The 16,492-nt window shown below is 47.9% G+C and overlaps 1 protein-coding gene across 3 annotated transcripts in view; it reads right to left on the reverse strand.

Annotated features, from left to right (window-relative positions):
- LOC138447912 (pleckstrin homology domain-containing family G member 4B-like) overlaps nt 1-16,492 on the reverse strand; it is a 1,180,303-nt gene that overhangs the window by 90,421 nt on the left and 1,073,390 nt on the right. For all 3 annotated transcript variants that reach the window (XM_069604450.1, XM_069604440.1, XM_069604433.1), the window contains exon 19: nt 2,670-2,847. In XM_069604450.1, coding sequence (XP_069460551.1) covers nt 2,670-2,847 — 178 coding nt within the window. The remainder of the gene's footprint in view (nt 1-2,669; nt 2,848-16,492) is intronic.

Here is a 16,492-nt window from a genome sequence, read left to right on the forward strand (position 1 = left end):
TAGATATTTCAGATTTTAGATTTTGAAAGTACTGCGCTCCCAGTCTGATCTACCAACTAGAATACCAGAGGCAGTTAAACAAAGCTCTGGGGTGTGACAGTCACATGTTGAAGGAACCATAGAGACCGGATAACACCATCCGCAGTGTGATGAAGGGCCTGGAGGAGAAAAAAGCTCAAGATTAATCGGCTCATCAGCAGCCCGGGAAATAATATGCCGGCATGAAAAACCAGGAGACCTCAAGAGCGAAACGATAGGAGTCTGGGTAAGGAGGGAGACATGGAAAGAAAGGACCTTGGCCAAGACCTGGGAGATCTGACCAAAGGGAAAACAAAGACACAGAAAGAGTCTTTGGCAAGCAGGAGATATATAACCACCTCTAGGTCCACCTTTCCCTCACTTAGGCTTATTCAGTTCTAGAAAACCCAGATAAGTTTGCAGCATCCCTCTGATACCGAAGGCCTGGTGCTGCATCAAAACCTGGTGAGTTGTGGTTGTTGGTGGCAGGGAGGGAGGGCTTTCATTATGGACTGTATGAGAAGAATTTGGGGCTTGTGGGAGACAGCAGGGTAGACCTTGGGTGGAGCGAACAGGAATTCTGGCACCTGCTCTGACCAACGCCTGACAAACACCATGCCCTGACCTGATGGGCCCTGCCCTCGACCCTGGGCCATGCGCACCCCCCTTTTTCTTACAGAGCCAGGCACAGTGAGGATGCCAATAGTGTCAAAAGGGCGCTATAAAAGATCATTTACATTACGGCAAACAGAAACTCAAGAGGGGTACCACTGTGTTTTACTAGCACTGTGCTTGCTGTAGATGTGAGGGCTGCAGCAGTCACAGGGGCATTGTGAAGGGAAAGATTGCAGACACCCTTCTTAATAGTTCCCCAAGTGGAACCGCACTTTTGAAAATGATGGCACTACCTCGCTATAAGATGTGAATAGTTCCCAAATTATGTATTTGGGCATATGATGGCAAATGTAGGGCGAATGCCTACCTGATGCCTGTACAAAAGCCAAAATGGTTGTTACAGTTTGTGGTTCACTTGTGAATCTGTAAAATTTCAGGGTGTAAAATTATTTGTACGTTTCACTCGCTTTTTATACTGCATGAGTCTGGTTTCAAGTTACAGCGAGGAACATCTTGTATTCAAACTCTAATTGCTGCAGCTTTGGCGGGAAGCAATACATTTTGGAATGCAATAAAATGCTAGGGAGATGGGGATCTCTTTTTAACAAGCCGTACAAAAGTATTACCTTGAGGCCTACAGATATACATGGAAGCAAATGCTGGCGAAGGTGCACAGACAAGCCTTGCAACATTATGGGCCTCATTACGAGTTCGGGGGTGCCGTAAGAAAGTGGCAGTAATTCCGTTACAGTCACTTTTTTGGGCGGTAACGGAATAACTGCCCTTTTTCCTGCACCACCAAATTCTGAGTTTGGATGTGAATCCTCCACTTTACGTTACAGCAATCACATCCATGTTTGGGGACATACAGTCCCTGTAATGGCCCTCTAGCCCAAGCCATCAAACTAACAGGTGATAGCTATTTGCACCCTGGGGCGCTTTCCGGGGTGCGAATAGTGAAAATGTGTTTTTTATTTTTTATTGAAGAAGGGCTTCACACATATTGTTCAAGCCCGAAATATCGACCAAAAAAGATAAAGACGGCCGCCGCAATAGTAAATCCAAAAGGGATCAAGTCCCTTTTCTGTTTCTATGGCAGGCATGGCACCGACGAGGCAGGAGCGCGCCGGATGAGCAGGAACCCCCAGGGCAGAAGATAAGTCAGTGGAGTGGAGTGGGGAGGTAGGGAAGAGGGGTGGAATGCCATGGGGGTCCAGGAGGCTAAGGGGGAGGGGGGGGAGGAGGCTAAGAGGGGGGGGGAGTCGAGGAGGATGGAAGCCAAGCTAATAAAATAAATGGAGGCCCTCGGGGAAGGGACGCGGGAGGCTGCAAGGACCAGCGTTCCTTGCCACCTGATCATCTTAGCGCCCTTCCCCAGTTGCAAATATCTTTTCAGGACCTCTTTAGATGAGATAACACAATAGCACTGGCTCCTCTTTGTGGCACATATATGTAAAATGGACAAATATGCTGCTTATCTTGAGGGCTGCTCTTTCCCTTGGAGGGTATATTGCTAAACCGAAAAATGCAAAGATGGTCCCCACAGAAAAGGGTACTAAGGTAAAGGTAGTATTATAGACACAATTATGTTGACGACTGTTTGTGTCCATTTAATCAGAGCAACACTTCCTGAACCAACCACTAGATGGCAACATATGCAAATTATGGGAATCTGTTACACATAAGCGACCATGCTACAGTGATTTCAAAAAGATACGTGGGTTGACCCACACAAGGCTATTAACAATGGACTTACGTGGCATGGCAAGAGAAAAGGCGCACGGGGGAATCATTTGCCCTTTGTGATGAGTGGGATTTGGGGATAATTGTGGCAAATGCTATTGACATGGGTGCCTGATACACTGCAGGCATTTAAGGCACAAAGTGTTAATTAGAGTGAGTAGTTTTCCATGCAAGCCAGTGGTGCTGAAAGGCTGGGTTGGTGTGGGCAGTACATGACCAGTTAATCTCATCAAGCCTCCTTGCTAGCGCCTGAGGAACACGCCCTCGAGATGCCTTATCCGCAAGGTACCTACCTTTATTCCTGGTGGCCTGCTGCCACAGAATCTGGGCCACGTCGCAGGTCCATGCCTGCTTGGTCTCCAAAGTGCTGGCCTGAAGAACATACGTATCGTTGGACTTCCGTCTCCGGAACCAGATCTCAAACCGCAAACCGCTTTCCCCGGAATTCTCCGTCAAGCCAATATCTGCAGTCTGGGAAAAAGAGTGAGGTGAGTGCAGAATATAATGAGACGAAAGCTAAATCTAAGCTCCAATGCCATGAAGAAACGCCGGGCAATTATCGCAGAACGCTCCTCCACTATGCTGTGAAGAGCTTTGAAGCATTCATTATCTCATATCTTAACAATCAAATGCAGTCCCATCACAGACAGCTCCTTGGTTGTTTCGCTGCAGTGCACATCCATGGTCTGGAATAAGGGGGTAAGCAGCAACACTGGGCTTGTTTCTGCAGCTATCTTGCTACAGCTATTTTAGACCCTGAAGGCTCTCGTGCCCTCAAAACCTCAGGTGTCAATTTACAAAATGTGTGGTTCTCATGACCTCTATTTATGAATAGAGGTGCTATCTTAGCGTAAATATTTCAATTGAGTTTTCGAATCACCCCAAATCCAAGTTTTGTAACCTGTTATTGAAAAGATAACGAAAATATTTTGCCCATATGCTACACAATGCCTTAGCTTTAGAAGTCTTGTACACTTCTTCAGGTGGTGGTCAAAAGAGTAACCAAAAAACTGCACTGGACATTTCTTTCTCATAGAAGACAGAGGGCCTCATTGCGAGGTAGCCAGTAAAACCTGCTGGTAGGCGGAAGGTTACCGGCAACCCCGTAACATCGTTACCGACCGCCTGACATCCTGGTGTACTGAGATAACACAGGTGGCGGTAGGGTTATTTCCAATCCCATGGAGTCCCAAAGGACTGCATGGGAATGTGAAACCTGAAGAACCAGCACTGTTGTTATTGGTGCCCGTGCTTCAGTGAAAAACATGCCAGTAGGGGCCTGAACTCCCAGGAAGTCAGGCCTGCCGGCAGTTCAGTGTCCCTACCGGCATACTTATAGTTTGGTGGTCTGGAAAGTGTGCCGGTACATTGCTACCAGCACCTTTATTTCCGGACCATCAACCTTGTAATGAGGCCCAGAGACCTTTCTGTTTAAAGATCCTCTGATGAAGCAAGAGTATGTATGGTATGTACGCTTGGAATGTTAACCTTATCTAATGAGATATACATCTGGCAACGAGGAAGACACAGAACACTTGGAGGCAATTTCTATGAAAAGCATAAATTGCATGGACGGGACCTTTTTACACTTACATGCTAAACAGGTCCCCACAGTGCAACTGTACTCATTCGCACTACGAAGTGCAAAACAAATCTATGAATACAGGTATAAGCATGTATACCTTTGTTTTTACACTTTACAGTACAAATTGAGTAAATGCCTCCTGTCATTTACGCATTGACAAGTGCAACAGATCACTATGGAATCTGCCTGTTTTGACATTGGTGTAAAAAGTAAGCAGATTCCATAGGAATACAAAGCAGTTAAGGCAGCATGAAAATGTCATCCTGGCGTAGATGCTTGCCCATTTTAATGGCGGAGAGGACAGGGGTGGTGGAAACAGTAATCCTGTTCCATGACCCCATTCTGCTGTAATGAATGTGCTGATTCAGCGCCAAACAGGGGGGCGCACTTACCAACTGCAGGAATAACTGTGATATGTTGGGACACCCACTGGGGGGGGGGGAACTGTGGTACGCCCAAAGGACCATGCATGGAGGGAAACAAGCGGGAACACTCTGTATAAAACCCTGTATGGGCACAGGGGACCCTGCCACGTAAAGGTGAGGGTGGTGAAACTGCAGGTAAACTCACTTCACAGGTGTATCCCAGGTGGGCTTCAAATCACAGACCAACTTCAAGCACATGGCATGTGCACCGCGGCTGAGGGAGAGGGGAAGCTGACTCCAGGCTGCTTGTCTCCAGCAGACCGCAGTTGCTGGGAACAGAACCCTGTGATGTAATCAAGGTTGGTGAGCCAGCCCCACGGCTACTCATATGAGCTGGGGAAATGGACCCATCACAGAAGGCACTCGCATAGCACCAATGTGATGTCAAATCAACCCTTGGCCGGCGGGTATGGGAAGAAGGATGCGGAATCGAGGGGCACTCCAAGAAGAGACAATCAGACGGTAAGTTATGGCATCCCAGAAAAGTAACAAGCCTTCAGTGTGTCCACAATAGTGTTTGCAAAGTTACTATCTTGCAGGTGCCATTTGAATGTCTACCTTCACACTAGTTCAGGGTGTCTCGTGTTCCTTCCTTTCTGTGCTGACCAATAGCAGTTGAATAAAGAACCAGAGGTCAGCACAATTATGTTATTACTGATAGCAAACTGTGGGATAGAGCAGGAAGCAATGTGGCACCACACAGGGAGGAGATGGGCTGCAAGGGGGTAGATCCGTTTGCTCCAATCATGTCTAACGTATGCCTTGATATAAGGGGTTGACGTAGTACACCCAGGTAGCTTCTTGGGAACAGAGAAGATGCAAATCTTGAACTGCAACTGTATCTAACTGACCAAACATTGTATTAACGGTGTAAAAGGATGGTTCGCTGTGAGCCAGTTTCTCAGCTCTCACCAATCAGTTCTGCTCCAATATGCTGTTTGATGTGTGCTTGCCAAGCTGTAATAAACAGCGTTACTTCTTGCCCGGTGTGTGCTCCTTTTTGGACTACTGATAACTTATTTATAATGAGCCCTAGAGGACCCCTGATACATTTTTGGAGGCCCCAGCGAGATCCTCAGTTCTCTTGGTCAACTGAGGGTATTCCGGCCAGTCGTTGTGGGCGCGCGGGTTCGGCAACCCCAGACCTGATCCATGCGCAACTCCAAGGAGGACCTGCAAAAGGTGAGTTCACGAAGGTCTGCCTGGTCTCGAGGGTTGGCCGTGCTCGGGGGGAGGAGTGTGCCCACAGGGGAGGCTCAGTGCCGAGAAGCCTTGAGGATCTTTAGGAGACGCGAGTGTAAACCGTGCAAGAAAGCATTGCATCATGGTTGCATGACCACTGAGGGGTACGGACTGTATTTTATGGTGTTTAGGGCTAATCATCAAGGTGGGGGGGAAGATCGGCCGTGGCAGTCGTAGATTTTAGTACATCCCACCCACTAGAGAGTGGATGTGTAAGTGTAGGCACCACTGCATTAGAGCATGTGGGGTGCATAGTGAGGGCATAGTAGGGAGTTGCGCGTTGTACTGCCGATTGCATAGTTGCGTCAATTAGGGGGGACAGGAGTTATTGTATATTATAGTGTCGGATTGTATTTTGAAGGGGTAGAGAGGAACGCACACATGGTTGTAAGTGTTGTTTATCTCGTTTTAGCGGTGTTGACCAAGTGCAGCACCAACAGATACCTAGTGTATAATAGCGTGCTTGGCAGTATTGTGGTAGGTGTAAGCAAAAAGAGCTGTGGTGACTTGGCGCCTACATTTACTTTACTAACATAGGGAGGTGAGCCCGTGGGGAGGGCTGTTGTCTATTAACCCGGAGTGAGTGGTCGGGCCTGAGGAGAGGGCCAGAGTGTTTAGTGAGAGTGCGTGGGTGGGCATGTGGAGAAGCCAGAGTGAATGGGAAAAACAAAGGGGAGACGAGTGATTTAGGGTGAAGAGAAGGAGGAGTATGGAGAGATTAGGACATAAAGGGAGGGTGTTCAAAAGACAGGAAATAATGGCCTCCCTCGATAACCCCCTTGACCACATGTGTAAATAATTGCCCCAGAATCGCAATAACATTTTAAAGTATAATTTTCAGTGGGTCCAGGAGACTGCAGGTCAGTGCTTCCATGCATGGCCCGGGGAAGGAACGTTCGACAGCAAAATAATAGAAAACATGTTTTCATTCTTGTTAACAAAATACAAGGGCTCGAAGTTAAAAGAAGGCAGACTATATTGTGACTCTGGAAGCTATACGAGGAAACAAAGGGGGAACAGATGAAGAAGGAGGGAACAGATGAAGAAGGAGGGAGAAGGGATGAAGGAGGGGGCGGGCCAAGTTCTCCGCCCTGCCCTATGGTGCCTATCCGACATTACAGCCCATGGCAGCATATACAAACCTGCAGCGGGAAAGCTCAGAGGAAGGGAAATAGACGACAGAGGAAAATACACAACAGGTGGATGCATTATTCAACGAAGCAGAGAGGGTAATAGAAGAGGAGGTACAGAGAAAAATAAAGGGGACACAGGGAAATGGTTGTCGGGCAGAACAACATTCAGACTGGACAAGGAGGAAGAAGAAGGCGTAGAGTAGCAGGCAGCAGGAGGAGACTGGGTAGTGCAGCCTCAGAAGAGGAAGAGATAGAGGGAGATTGTAGCGATGGAGAGGACGACGAATGGACACCCGACGAGGACAGGAGAAGAGGGAGAAAGCAAAGAAGACGGTAGGACAGCGACGGGAGCAGGAGGGAATGGGCAACCTCCCTTAGGAGTAGGAAGGGGAAGGTAAAAATAGGGCTTATTCCGGCCACAAAAGGGCAAGGGGATAGGGCCCAGGGCAAAACAAATGCTGCTGTTACAAAAGGGGAAAGGAGAAGCATATTCCATGCCATGGCAGACCATGGATGGAGACAACCTCATATGCAGTCTACCCTCCCTCGTAGCAGGGGCCAGCAAATGGATATAGACACTCCAGAAAAAGACAGCGGGGGTGATATTGGCAATAGGGGATATGAAATGTTTATTTGCGGCCATAATAGGATAGCAAGGGGACAGACTATGGGAACAGGCAGGGTACAGGGGGATGCAATTAAGCACTAATGCACACAATGGGGCTCCGTTCACCAACTGTCGAGCACATGTGTGGGAGGGCCTGAGAAGCATGAAACCAGATAGTTATGCCTTGGGAAAAGTGATGGCATGTAAGATGAAAGCAGACAAGGACCCTGAAGGATATATAAAACTGGTGCAGGATCTCTGGACGCAAGAAACATGAAGGAGCTGGGATGAGTGCATACCCTTATTCTACCACAGATTGGTCAAGGGATTGCCGGCCGAGGTTCAGACACCACTAGACAAGATTGTGGGAATGGCAGCGAAGGGATGGCCAGAAATACAGGCAACAATAGTACACTACTGTAAGCGAAAGCAGGAAAGTGAAAGGCAGGTGGCAGAGAATGCTGCAAAGGCAGAAAACAAACTAGTACAAAAGAAATTGGCATGCTATACAATGGAAGGGGCAATTCTCGTGCCCGACGCTGCCACAGTAGCACCTGCCCAACAGGGAGGGTTCCCTGTGGGGAACGCACTACAGCAGGGGGGTTATGTGCAGCAGCAGTATATGCCACAATGGGGAGCACCACAGCAGGGGAATTACATGCATGGCGGGTACTTTCCGAATGGAAGAGGGTACGTGCAACGAGGAGGAGGATACAGGGGGGCAAGATATAGGGTCTTCGGACCATGCTTTATATGCAGGAACATGGGGCACTTTGTAGGCACATGCCCATTCGGACAGCAAGCTCAAGCACAAGCCATGCAAATAGCACAACAACGATTTGTCACAACACAGCCACAGTGGCAGCAGATGCAGCCCCTCCCAGCTCAGCTACAGCAGGGACAGGCACCCCAGTTACAGGAGCCACAGCAGGGTCAACGGATGGTGGAATGACACCTCCAAAGGTGACACAGACAGTAGCGTTGTCAGCAGGAGGTACAGTGGTGTTGGGACAGAACATGGTACCCCACTACTCCGGGGTCAGCATTGTTGGAGGTAACCCTTTTCCTTTCCCACAAAGTAACCCGTAACAATAAGGAGGCCCAGAGAAAGTTTGAGTGTGTCCAGTCCTAGCAGTAACTGATGGCCATGAAGAGGAACCAGAGGTAACAGTCACACTAGGACCAAGAACATTCTCATTCTCATAGATACAGGAGCCACCAAATGTTGCATTAGAGAAGGGGGATTCCAGTTGTCAAATAATGTGATGGATACGCTGGGCTTCTCTGGGACATTAGTGACGGTTCCAGTGACAAAAGATTTACCACTCATAATAGGGATGTAGCACATTGTAGCACCACTATTGTATTCCAAAGACACTCCTATTAACATACTAGGAGGAGACTTGCTCATCAAACTGAACGCCACAATATCATTCACAGAAACGGGGATGGTGTGCTCAATGCAAGACATATATTACCACGAGTGGCTGTACTTCTTAGCCACTCACGCTCGGAGCACACTACAAGGTCAACCCATGTACCTGAGCATGTTTCTATATGGAGTAGGGATACTACTGGGGTGGGTCCCAGGGATACAAGAGAAGGTGTTCTGATTGGCATCAGAATTCCTATTCAGCCACCTGTGCCAAAAGGAAGACATAAAAGGCGCCATGCTAGTGCTACAGCTCGAAGAGGTAGTGATACGCAAAGACATGGTGGTCCTATGCGGGACAGATAATGATAACGGAGTGGTGTACAGTGTTATGCATCGGCCCAACACTGACAGTGGCAGGAGGAATGGATGAACAACTGTTCTCCAATGAGGAGGAAGAGGGAGAAATGGTCTTCCAGTTACAAATACCCTGCCCAGTAATAGTAGAGAAACTAGTGCCGATACTGACACAACTGGTAAACAATGGAACCAAACACACAGATGAGGATCTCAAAAAGATTCCCGGATAATTATGGACCAAAGTGCCCCATGATGTAGCCTTACTGTTATGAGGGGGCGCTGTGAAGGTAAAGCTAAAAGAGGCGCTGCGGCCCCAGGCAAAACAATACCCATTGACCAGAGAAGCAGATGAGGGCATATATTCGACTCTACATGCACTATGGCAGCAGGGCATCATACAAACATTCTCATTAATTTGCACCTCGCACATATCCCTAAAAGAAATCAAAGGAGGGTCTTGGAGATTCATTCAAGATTCATTTCCTCTTAACAGAGTGGAAGCAGAGTTTCTCCTGGTACCGAACCCCGCTACAATATCCCAACAAAGGCAAAATACTTCACAGTCATTGGCCCTCATTACAACACAGTGGGTAGCCAACGGCACGGCTGCTGCCGGAGTTGCACTTTTTCTGGCACCCGTGACTGGGCAAGAACCGGGTCATGCCGTGTTAGGCGGACCCGGTACTTGCCCATTTTCGGGTGCCAGAATCAAGGGCCTCCTAATCCCCATTCTGCCCCATAGGGCTGAACGGGGATGGGGACGTCGGATGCACCGGCACAACTCTGCATGTGCCGGTGCATCGGACGTGCTCTGCTCGCGGGTGCCGTTACACCCGTCAGGAAAAACCTGGCGGGTGAAACGGTTCCCGCGAGCAGAGCCGTAGTATGGCAGTCCGGGATGTACAGTACCGGCATACTTACCAGTACCGTACTTCCCAGACCGCTATGCTCGTAATGAGGGCCATTGACTTGAAGAATGCCTTCTTCTCCATCCCACTTCCCCAGACCCAAGGTATTTGACTGCGTTTACGTATCGGGGGAACCTGATTTGAACACACTAAATTGCCCCAGGGGTATTGCGAATCTCATAGCATTTTCAACAGAGTTATACAGATGGATTTGAGCAACTTACAAATGCCAAGCACACTGTTACAATGGGCCTCATTCCACATCCATCGGTAACCCTGCCGGTGCTACCGGCGGGTTGCCGCCAGACTCGGAATGATTTACCGACGCCTCACTTCCCGGTGCCACCAGGGGATTACAACCCTGGCGGTCCGGTAAGTCAGGCACCGGTAAATTGTAATTCCCCAATAGGACTCTATGGGAATGGGGAACACGGAAGCATAGGCACCGTTGTTAATGGTGCTGGTGCTTGCATGGCGGTCTGCCTACCGTGGCCGCTGTGCCCAGCAGGGTCTGACCTGTTGGGCACAGTGGCTCCAGGCAGGCAGACTTGTAGTTTGCCGGTCCGGAAACAACCGTGCCGGTAGGCTTACCGGCACCGTTGTTTCCGGACCGGCAAACTTATAATGCGGCCCGATATGTCAATGACTTGCTAATATGCTGCAAGACTGAGGAAGAGTGTAGGACGGATTCACAGCAACTCTTAACACTACTAGTAGATAAAGCGTTGAAGGTGGATAAGCAAAATTGCAATACTGCCAAGAGGAGGTTGTGTACTTGGGACAAATAATATCCATCGAGGGATGCAAGATATCACAAGAGATGTTAGAGGCAATTCACTTGACTGCGCGTCTTTGCACAGTGAAGGAAATGCAAAAGTTCCTTGGGTTATGCAATTACTGCAGGGCATGGGTTTTCGACTCCTCTACATTCACGGAATCCTTACTGCAGGCCCTTAAGAAAGCACCAGTGGCGTCACTAGGTGGGTGCGGGGGGTGTGGACCGCACCGGGTGACACCCCTCACAGGGGGGGACACCAGGGGCGCGGAGTACACCTCCCCACCCCACTAGTGAAGCCACTGCAGGTTAGGACGTTTCACTCGTGCCGGTGCTGCTGAGTGAAGTAAACATCCCGGCCCGGCCCGTGACCGAGGGTCACGCGCCACATGGGGATGTTTCACTGTGTGACACCCGACGCGGTAACTCATTGTGTCGTAACTCACCTGGTGCGGATCATCACTTGACTCTGCGTGACATTTTAACTGCCAGGAGAATGCATGTGCCTACTCCTGCACGTTCAATTTCAGATCCACATAACACAGAACAGGTTTTGGGGGAAGAGCTACAAACTTAACTGAACTGACAAGTGCCATAAAATACATCTCCCGCCAGGTTCAACGCTCAACAAGTCGGCCGACCAACATTGGAGAAGGGACAAGTGCACACAGAAACAAACAGTTTCCACAAACAGAGCTTCTCTACCCGGGGTACAGAGTACTTGTCCGTAACATCGTACGGGGGTGGCAAGTGCCAAGGTTCATTGGCCCTTACGAAGTAGTGTACGAAACACCCACAGCTGTGAAGATAAAAGAAAGAAAGGCATGGATCCACGCCTCCAACGTCCGCAAGGTCAACAACAACACCCCAGAAGGAGAAGCATGAAAGGCAACTTGAAGGTAAGTATAACAGAATTATCATTGACTTTCTTCGCAGCTATCAGAGTTTACAGAAAGCCCACAGAGACACAAAGGAAGTGGGCAGGATAAAAGTGGGGGGAATGGGAGAAGATATATATATGATGTGGAAAATATAGGGTTAGGATTGTTTTGTCTCTTTCTTGTTTCTCTTTTCTTTCTCTTCTGGTTTCTACTATACAAAGAAAGTACAGGCGTGCTCACCAACAGTGGAAAGAGGACATGTACTAAGAGAAGTACATTGAGCACTTTGGAAGTTCAACAATTTCATTGGGAGGGGGGGGGGACACACGGCATTTGAAAATGTGTGGTACAATGAAATGAAAAGGGTGGAGCGAGAGAGCACCAATGGCAGTGTATGCTCGCTAACCCTGCACATTGCAGGGACACCAAGACAATTCTTGCCACAAAACATAGCATCAGAAACAGCGCGATGCCTGATGCACATGTCTTTATGTAGAAAACGGGCCCGTTGCAGGGGCACACCGTGGAAGTGCAATGGATAGACGAAGGGGAGGAGGTATATGCAGATAATGACATACAACTCGAAAGCATGGCCAGGAACGAGGCAACGAAACATATGATACTGGAGTACAAACAGAAGGGCCACAAAGGGGGTAGCAATTGGCTACTGCCCATAGGAGATTATATTGTAAGACCTCAACAGGGCACGATATTCAGTGGTGCCACACCAGACCCCTAATGCGAACATGGAGTTTGATGTTTCAAGATGGAAAGTGGGAACAGGGAATGATGCAGTGTCGCGCAGAAGGGCTGCTGGGATATGAAGAGAGAGTGGTGAAGAAAATAAATGAAGAATGCAGGGGAATATGTGAAATGGATGTACATGCCCTAACTTGGATAAATGAGGAACACCATCCAGTATGCATCTTTCAGAGCAATAGGGACGACCGTACTGGGGATGAACGCTGGCTGCGAGAGGACGATGAGCATCCTGGCGTTGCAGAAGGGGACCGTGATGGATTTTTGGTGGGCATGTTGGTCCAAAGCTTATGCCCCCAGCTGCGACCCAAATGTGGAGGGGTATGGGCACCTGTGACCCTCCACAACCCAGCATTGGTCGTACCCCGGGCAGACCTGTTACCCTTTAACAAACTCTCCACATCCTGGCAGAAGAAAAAGGAAAAAAGGCAGGAAGCGGTAAAAGACAAGCAAGAGCAAGTGATCAGAAAGAAAAGTAGCAGTAATTATATTTCTGCCAAATCAATCCAGAGTTTGGATGCAATCCCACAGCATTTGAGACTCTTTGATAAAGCATTGGTTTTCTTCACGTCTTTCCTACTTTGTGGGGTGCAAGCAGCCGCCAACCGTAAATGGCTGCAGATCACCTGCTAAGAGGTTGTGCAGCTGGCAAATGCAACCAAGAAAGGGCTGAACGTGGTGCAAGAAGAGCTCCGTGCCCTTCGTTTGGTGGCCCTACAGAACAGATGTATTCTTGACTTAATGGGCCTCACTACGAGGTTGGCAGTAACCCATAGGACTCCAAGGGAATGGGGATACAGAAGCACCAAAACTGCTGTTAATGCTGCCAGTGCTTCAGTGAAAAACCTGCAGATAGGGGCCTAAACTCCCAGCAGGTTAGGTCTGCCGGGAGATCCGTAGCCCCCACCAGCAGACAAGTTTGGCGGACTGGAAAGGGTGCCAGTACATTGCTACCAGCACCTTTATGGACCGCCAAACCTGTAATGAGGGCCAATGACTGCTTTGGAGGGCGGGCGTTTCAGCACCTCCGCTTCATAGATGAGCAACCTCTCATCTGCCTACTAGATAAGGTTTTTCCATTGCCTCTAATCTGCCTCTGGCCCTCGCTTCCTCTGCCTTCACTCTAGCACTTCACCCATCATGGTCATATCCCGAGCACAGCTGGCCGTACCGCCTACCTGTACTTAGAAATGTCCAATGTTGGTTGGTCCTTAATCTATGTATGTCCACTTATGTATTGTCCCTGATGCCCTCCACAACCTGGTTAGCATGTCCCTCAAATTCACCTGATTGTGAGAAGCTCACTGCTTCCTGACAAATCTGATTTCTTATCTATTGTACATTCTTTTGTGATCAAAAGAGCATTGTTCCTCCTGTATATAAATAAAACAAATATATAGATCTTTTTTAAAAATAAAACATTTTATTCAGCTTGTCCAGCAGGTCTTTAATGGGTACAAACATGTGGGAGGCCACCTACTCCAGCCGCCGGCCCTCCGCTGCCATGATGCCCGCAAGTCTTAGGACAGAAATGTTAATGTTATCACCAACAGCAACACTTGGCAACAATGCCAGAACACAGGACCGGTGCCCTTATTATTGCAAATAGGCGATTAACATGTTTAGAAAATTCCCCTTGTGTGCTGTGCTCTCTGAGTGTAGGTGGCCTTCGGGGGGAGTTTGAGACCTGGGAACCCACAACAAGAAGAGAGAGGAGAAATACAAACATTTCACTAGGGTACAGCTGATAGACAACATAATTAAGAAACCATTGATGAGTAATGTTTGGTTATGGAAGGGATGATATTGGTCAGCATTACCCATGGCTATCACAATATATATGGGTGCTAAGTGTGTGGAAGTGCGTTCACAGTACATTTGTGCATGTCTGTGTGCCAGTCTCTCATTTTAATGACATCACCTTCCGTTCCTTTATTCCTGAAAAATAATACCAATACCAAGACTGTTGGCTCACTAGGTGGTTACGCCATTGACTGATGTCACGTAGATTTATAAGACACATAACAAATGGAAGACAACATTTACCAGGAAGCTAATACTCTCTCTGACATTTCTGACTCACTGACATTTCTGTGACCAACGCTCCCAGACCATCGTATTTTAACCAGCGAAGACCATATGCAAATCAGGCTTGGTTCCACGCCAAAAAGGTCAGTCCAGCTCGAACTGCAGTATCCCCCTGTTCTCACGTGGGGATATGGCCATGTATTTGCAGAGCCAGCACTGACACGTTTTCTTATAGTATTACTACCATTATGCACAAAGCAAACATATGTATGTTCTTACATAGGAATACTGTCATTGGTGCAGCCGGCATGGAAACGTATGGGAACAGCCAGCGTGAAATTGTTATTTATACTGGCATATATTGTTGGCAAAGGCATCATGAAATTGCATTGGGAAATACTCCTGTGCACTGTTGGTAATTTATCTATTGCATTTTGGATTTGCGTTAGCCTACAAAACAATTGCAAACTATCTGGCTTTTTACCCATTTTTTCACAGAAAGTGTGTTCTATAATGCACCATTTGAATCCATTATTCAAAAAAGGATCTCAGGGGAAGCCCGCTGCCCACCTCTGCCCCGACCGGCTCTTATTTGGTTTGAGCTCGCTCACTACGCTGGCATATTTGAGGGACATATTCACGCCCTTCCGAATTAAAAAATTCACCAGACGCCACTGCAAAATGTTAACAAACCGAGAGAGACAGTGGGCCCTGAACAGTGTGTGATTACCATGTTGAAATGATTCCTCTCATGTGCAGAGGCCCTCTTATTGGAGGAGTCCGGCAACACCATATCAAACCCAGTGCCATACCAAAGAGAATATGCAGGAAGGGCAAGGAACCCATGCACTGCATTTCAATCAACTGCTCCCCCCACAGCTCTGAGCAGCGTGAGCCTTTGTCACGTATAGATGATTGGCCAGAGGGTAAAGAATCCCAAATGTGAATGGGTGTTTTTCTTTAAGGGAATGAGAGGACATAGGCCCAGGAAATGGATATCTATTCCAATACCTACTGGTGTGCAGTGGGAGGGAGTGCACTTAAAGTATGTATGTGCCCTCCCAAATGTCAGGTCCATCTCTCAAAGCCATCGAGTTCTGTCCAGGAAAACCCACACCTATACTTTTGGTTCATTAGGTGGCTTGTATGTGGCACCTGTGCACCAAAATCTAAAATGCATTATCTTGGGAGAGGAAATCTCAATTTATATAGAAAGCGAATTATGCAAACATGAAATTACAACTGGGTCAACATTGAGATAGCCTCACAGTTAGTTATTTGTTTACCACAGAGGGAGGAAAGGAGTGCCTAGACCAATCTGCTCCACTGTCTCAACACTGGTAAGAAATACTGCAGAGTGCCATATGACACGCATGTTTACAAGACCACGACCACATAGCCACTGCCAGAGGACAAAGATAATGTGAATGAAAGCCCTCATGTGCGCTTAGCTGGAAATATTTGCAGAGATGTCGTCTGTCTTAATAGGTTCATTATTTCTCCAAAGGAAGAGAAGAAAGGTCTTCACTGCGAGAAACACGCTGCTTACTTGCACAAGAGTGTATTCATGAGTCGCATGTCTTGGTCCTTAACTGGCTGAGGGTGTTCCTAACCGGTGTGTCAAACTGTCTGCAAAAATGTTGATCTTAAAACCTGGCTGAATTTGTAGAATGCATGTTTAAAGATTTGGCTCCTGAGTTAGCAGATGGTCCATCCAGATCATGCTTGAAATAGGAATGTGGGCAGATCGAGGATGAACCTTCCGTCTACAATTTAGGGATGAGCGATATCTTTTCCATGAGCCATGCAAGAGTAGCATCTGCACGCAAAAGAGTAGAAGGGCCCTCTAGAAACAGCACCCTGGGCCAGGGATGAGAATCTAAAGGAATGCAAGCTTTCTGTGGAGCCAGAACCATCTTTGTGGGGTAAACATTTATTTTATCCTCTGTCCACGAGAGCCCTGAAGAAAAGAAGGTGGTAAGAAAAAATGAGGTTGAACACTTGACTCACATTCCAAGGAGAAAAAGAAGCAAGCTAAAGC

The sequence above is a fragment of the Ambystoma mexicanum genome, chromosome 1p (genome assembly GCF_040938575.1).
Source record: "Ambystoma mexicanum isolate Mex_15411 chromosome 1p, UKY_AmexF1_1, whole genome shotgun sequence".
Taxonomy (NCBI): Eukaryota; Metazoa; Chordata; class Amphibia; order Caudata; family Ambystomatidae; genus Ambystoma; species Ambystoma mexicanum.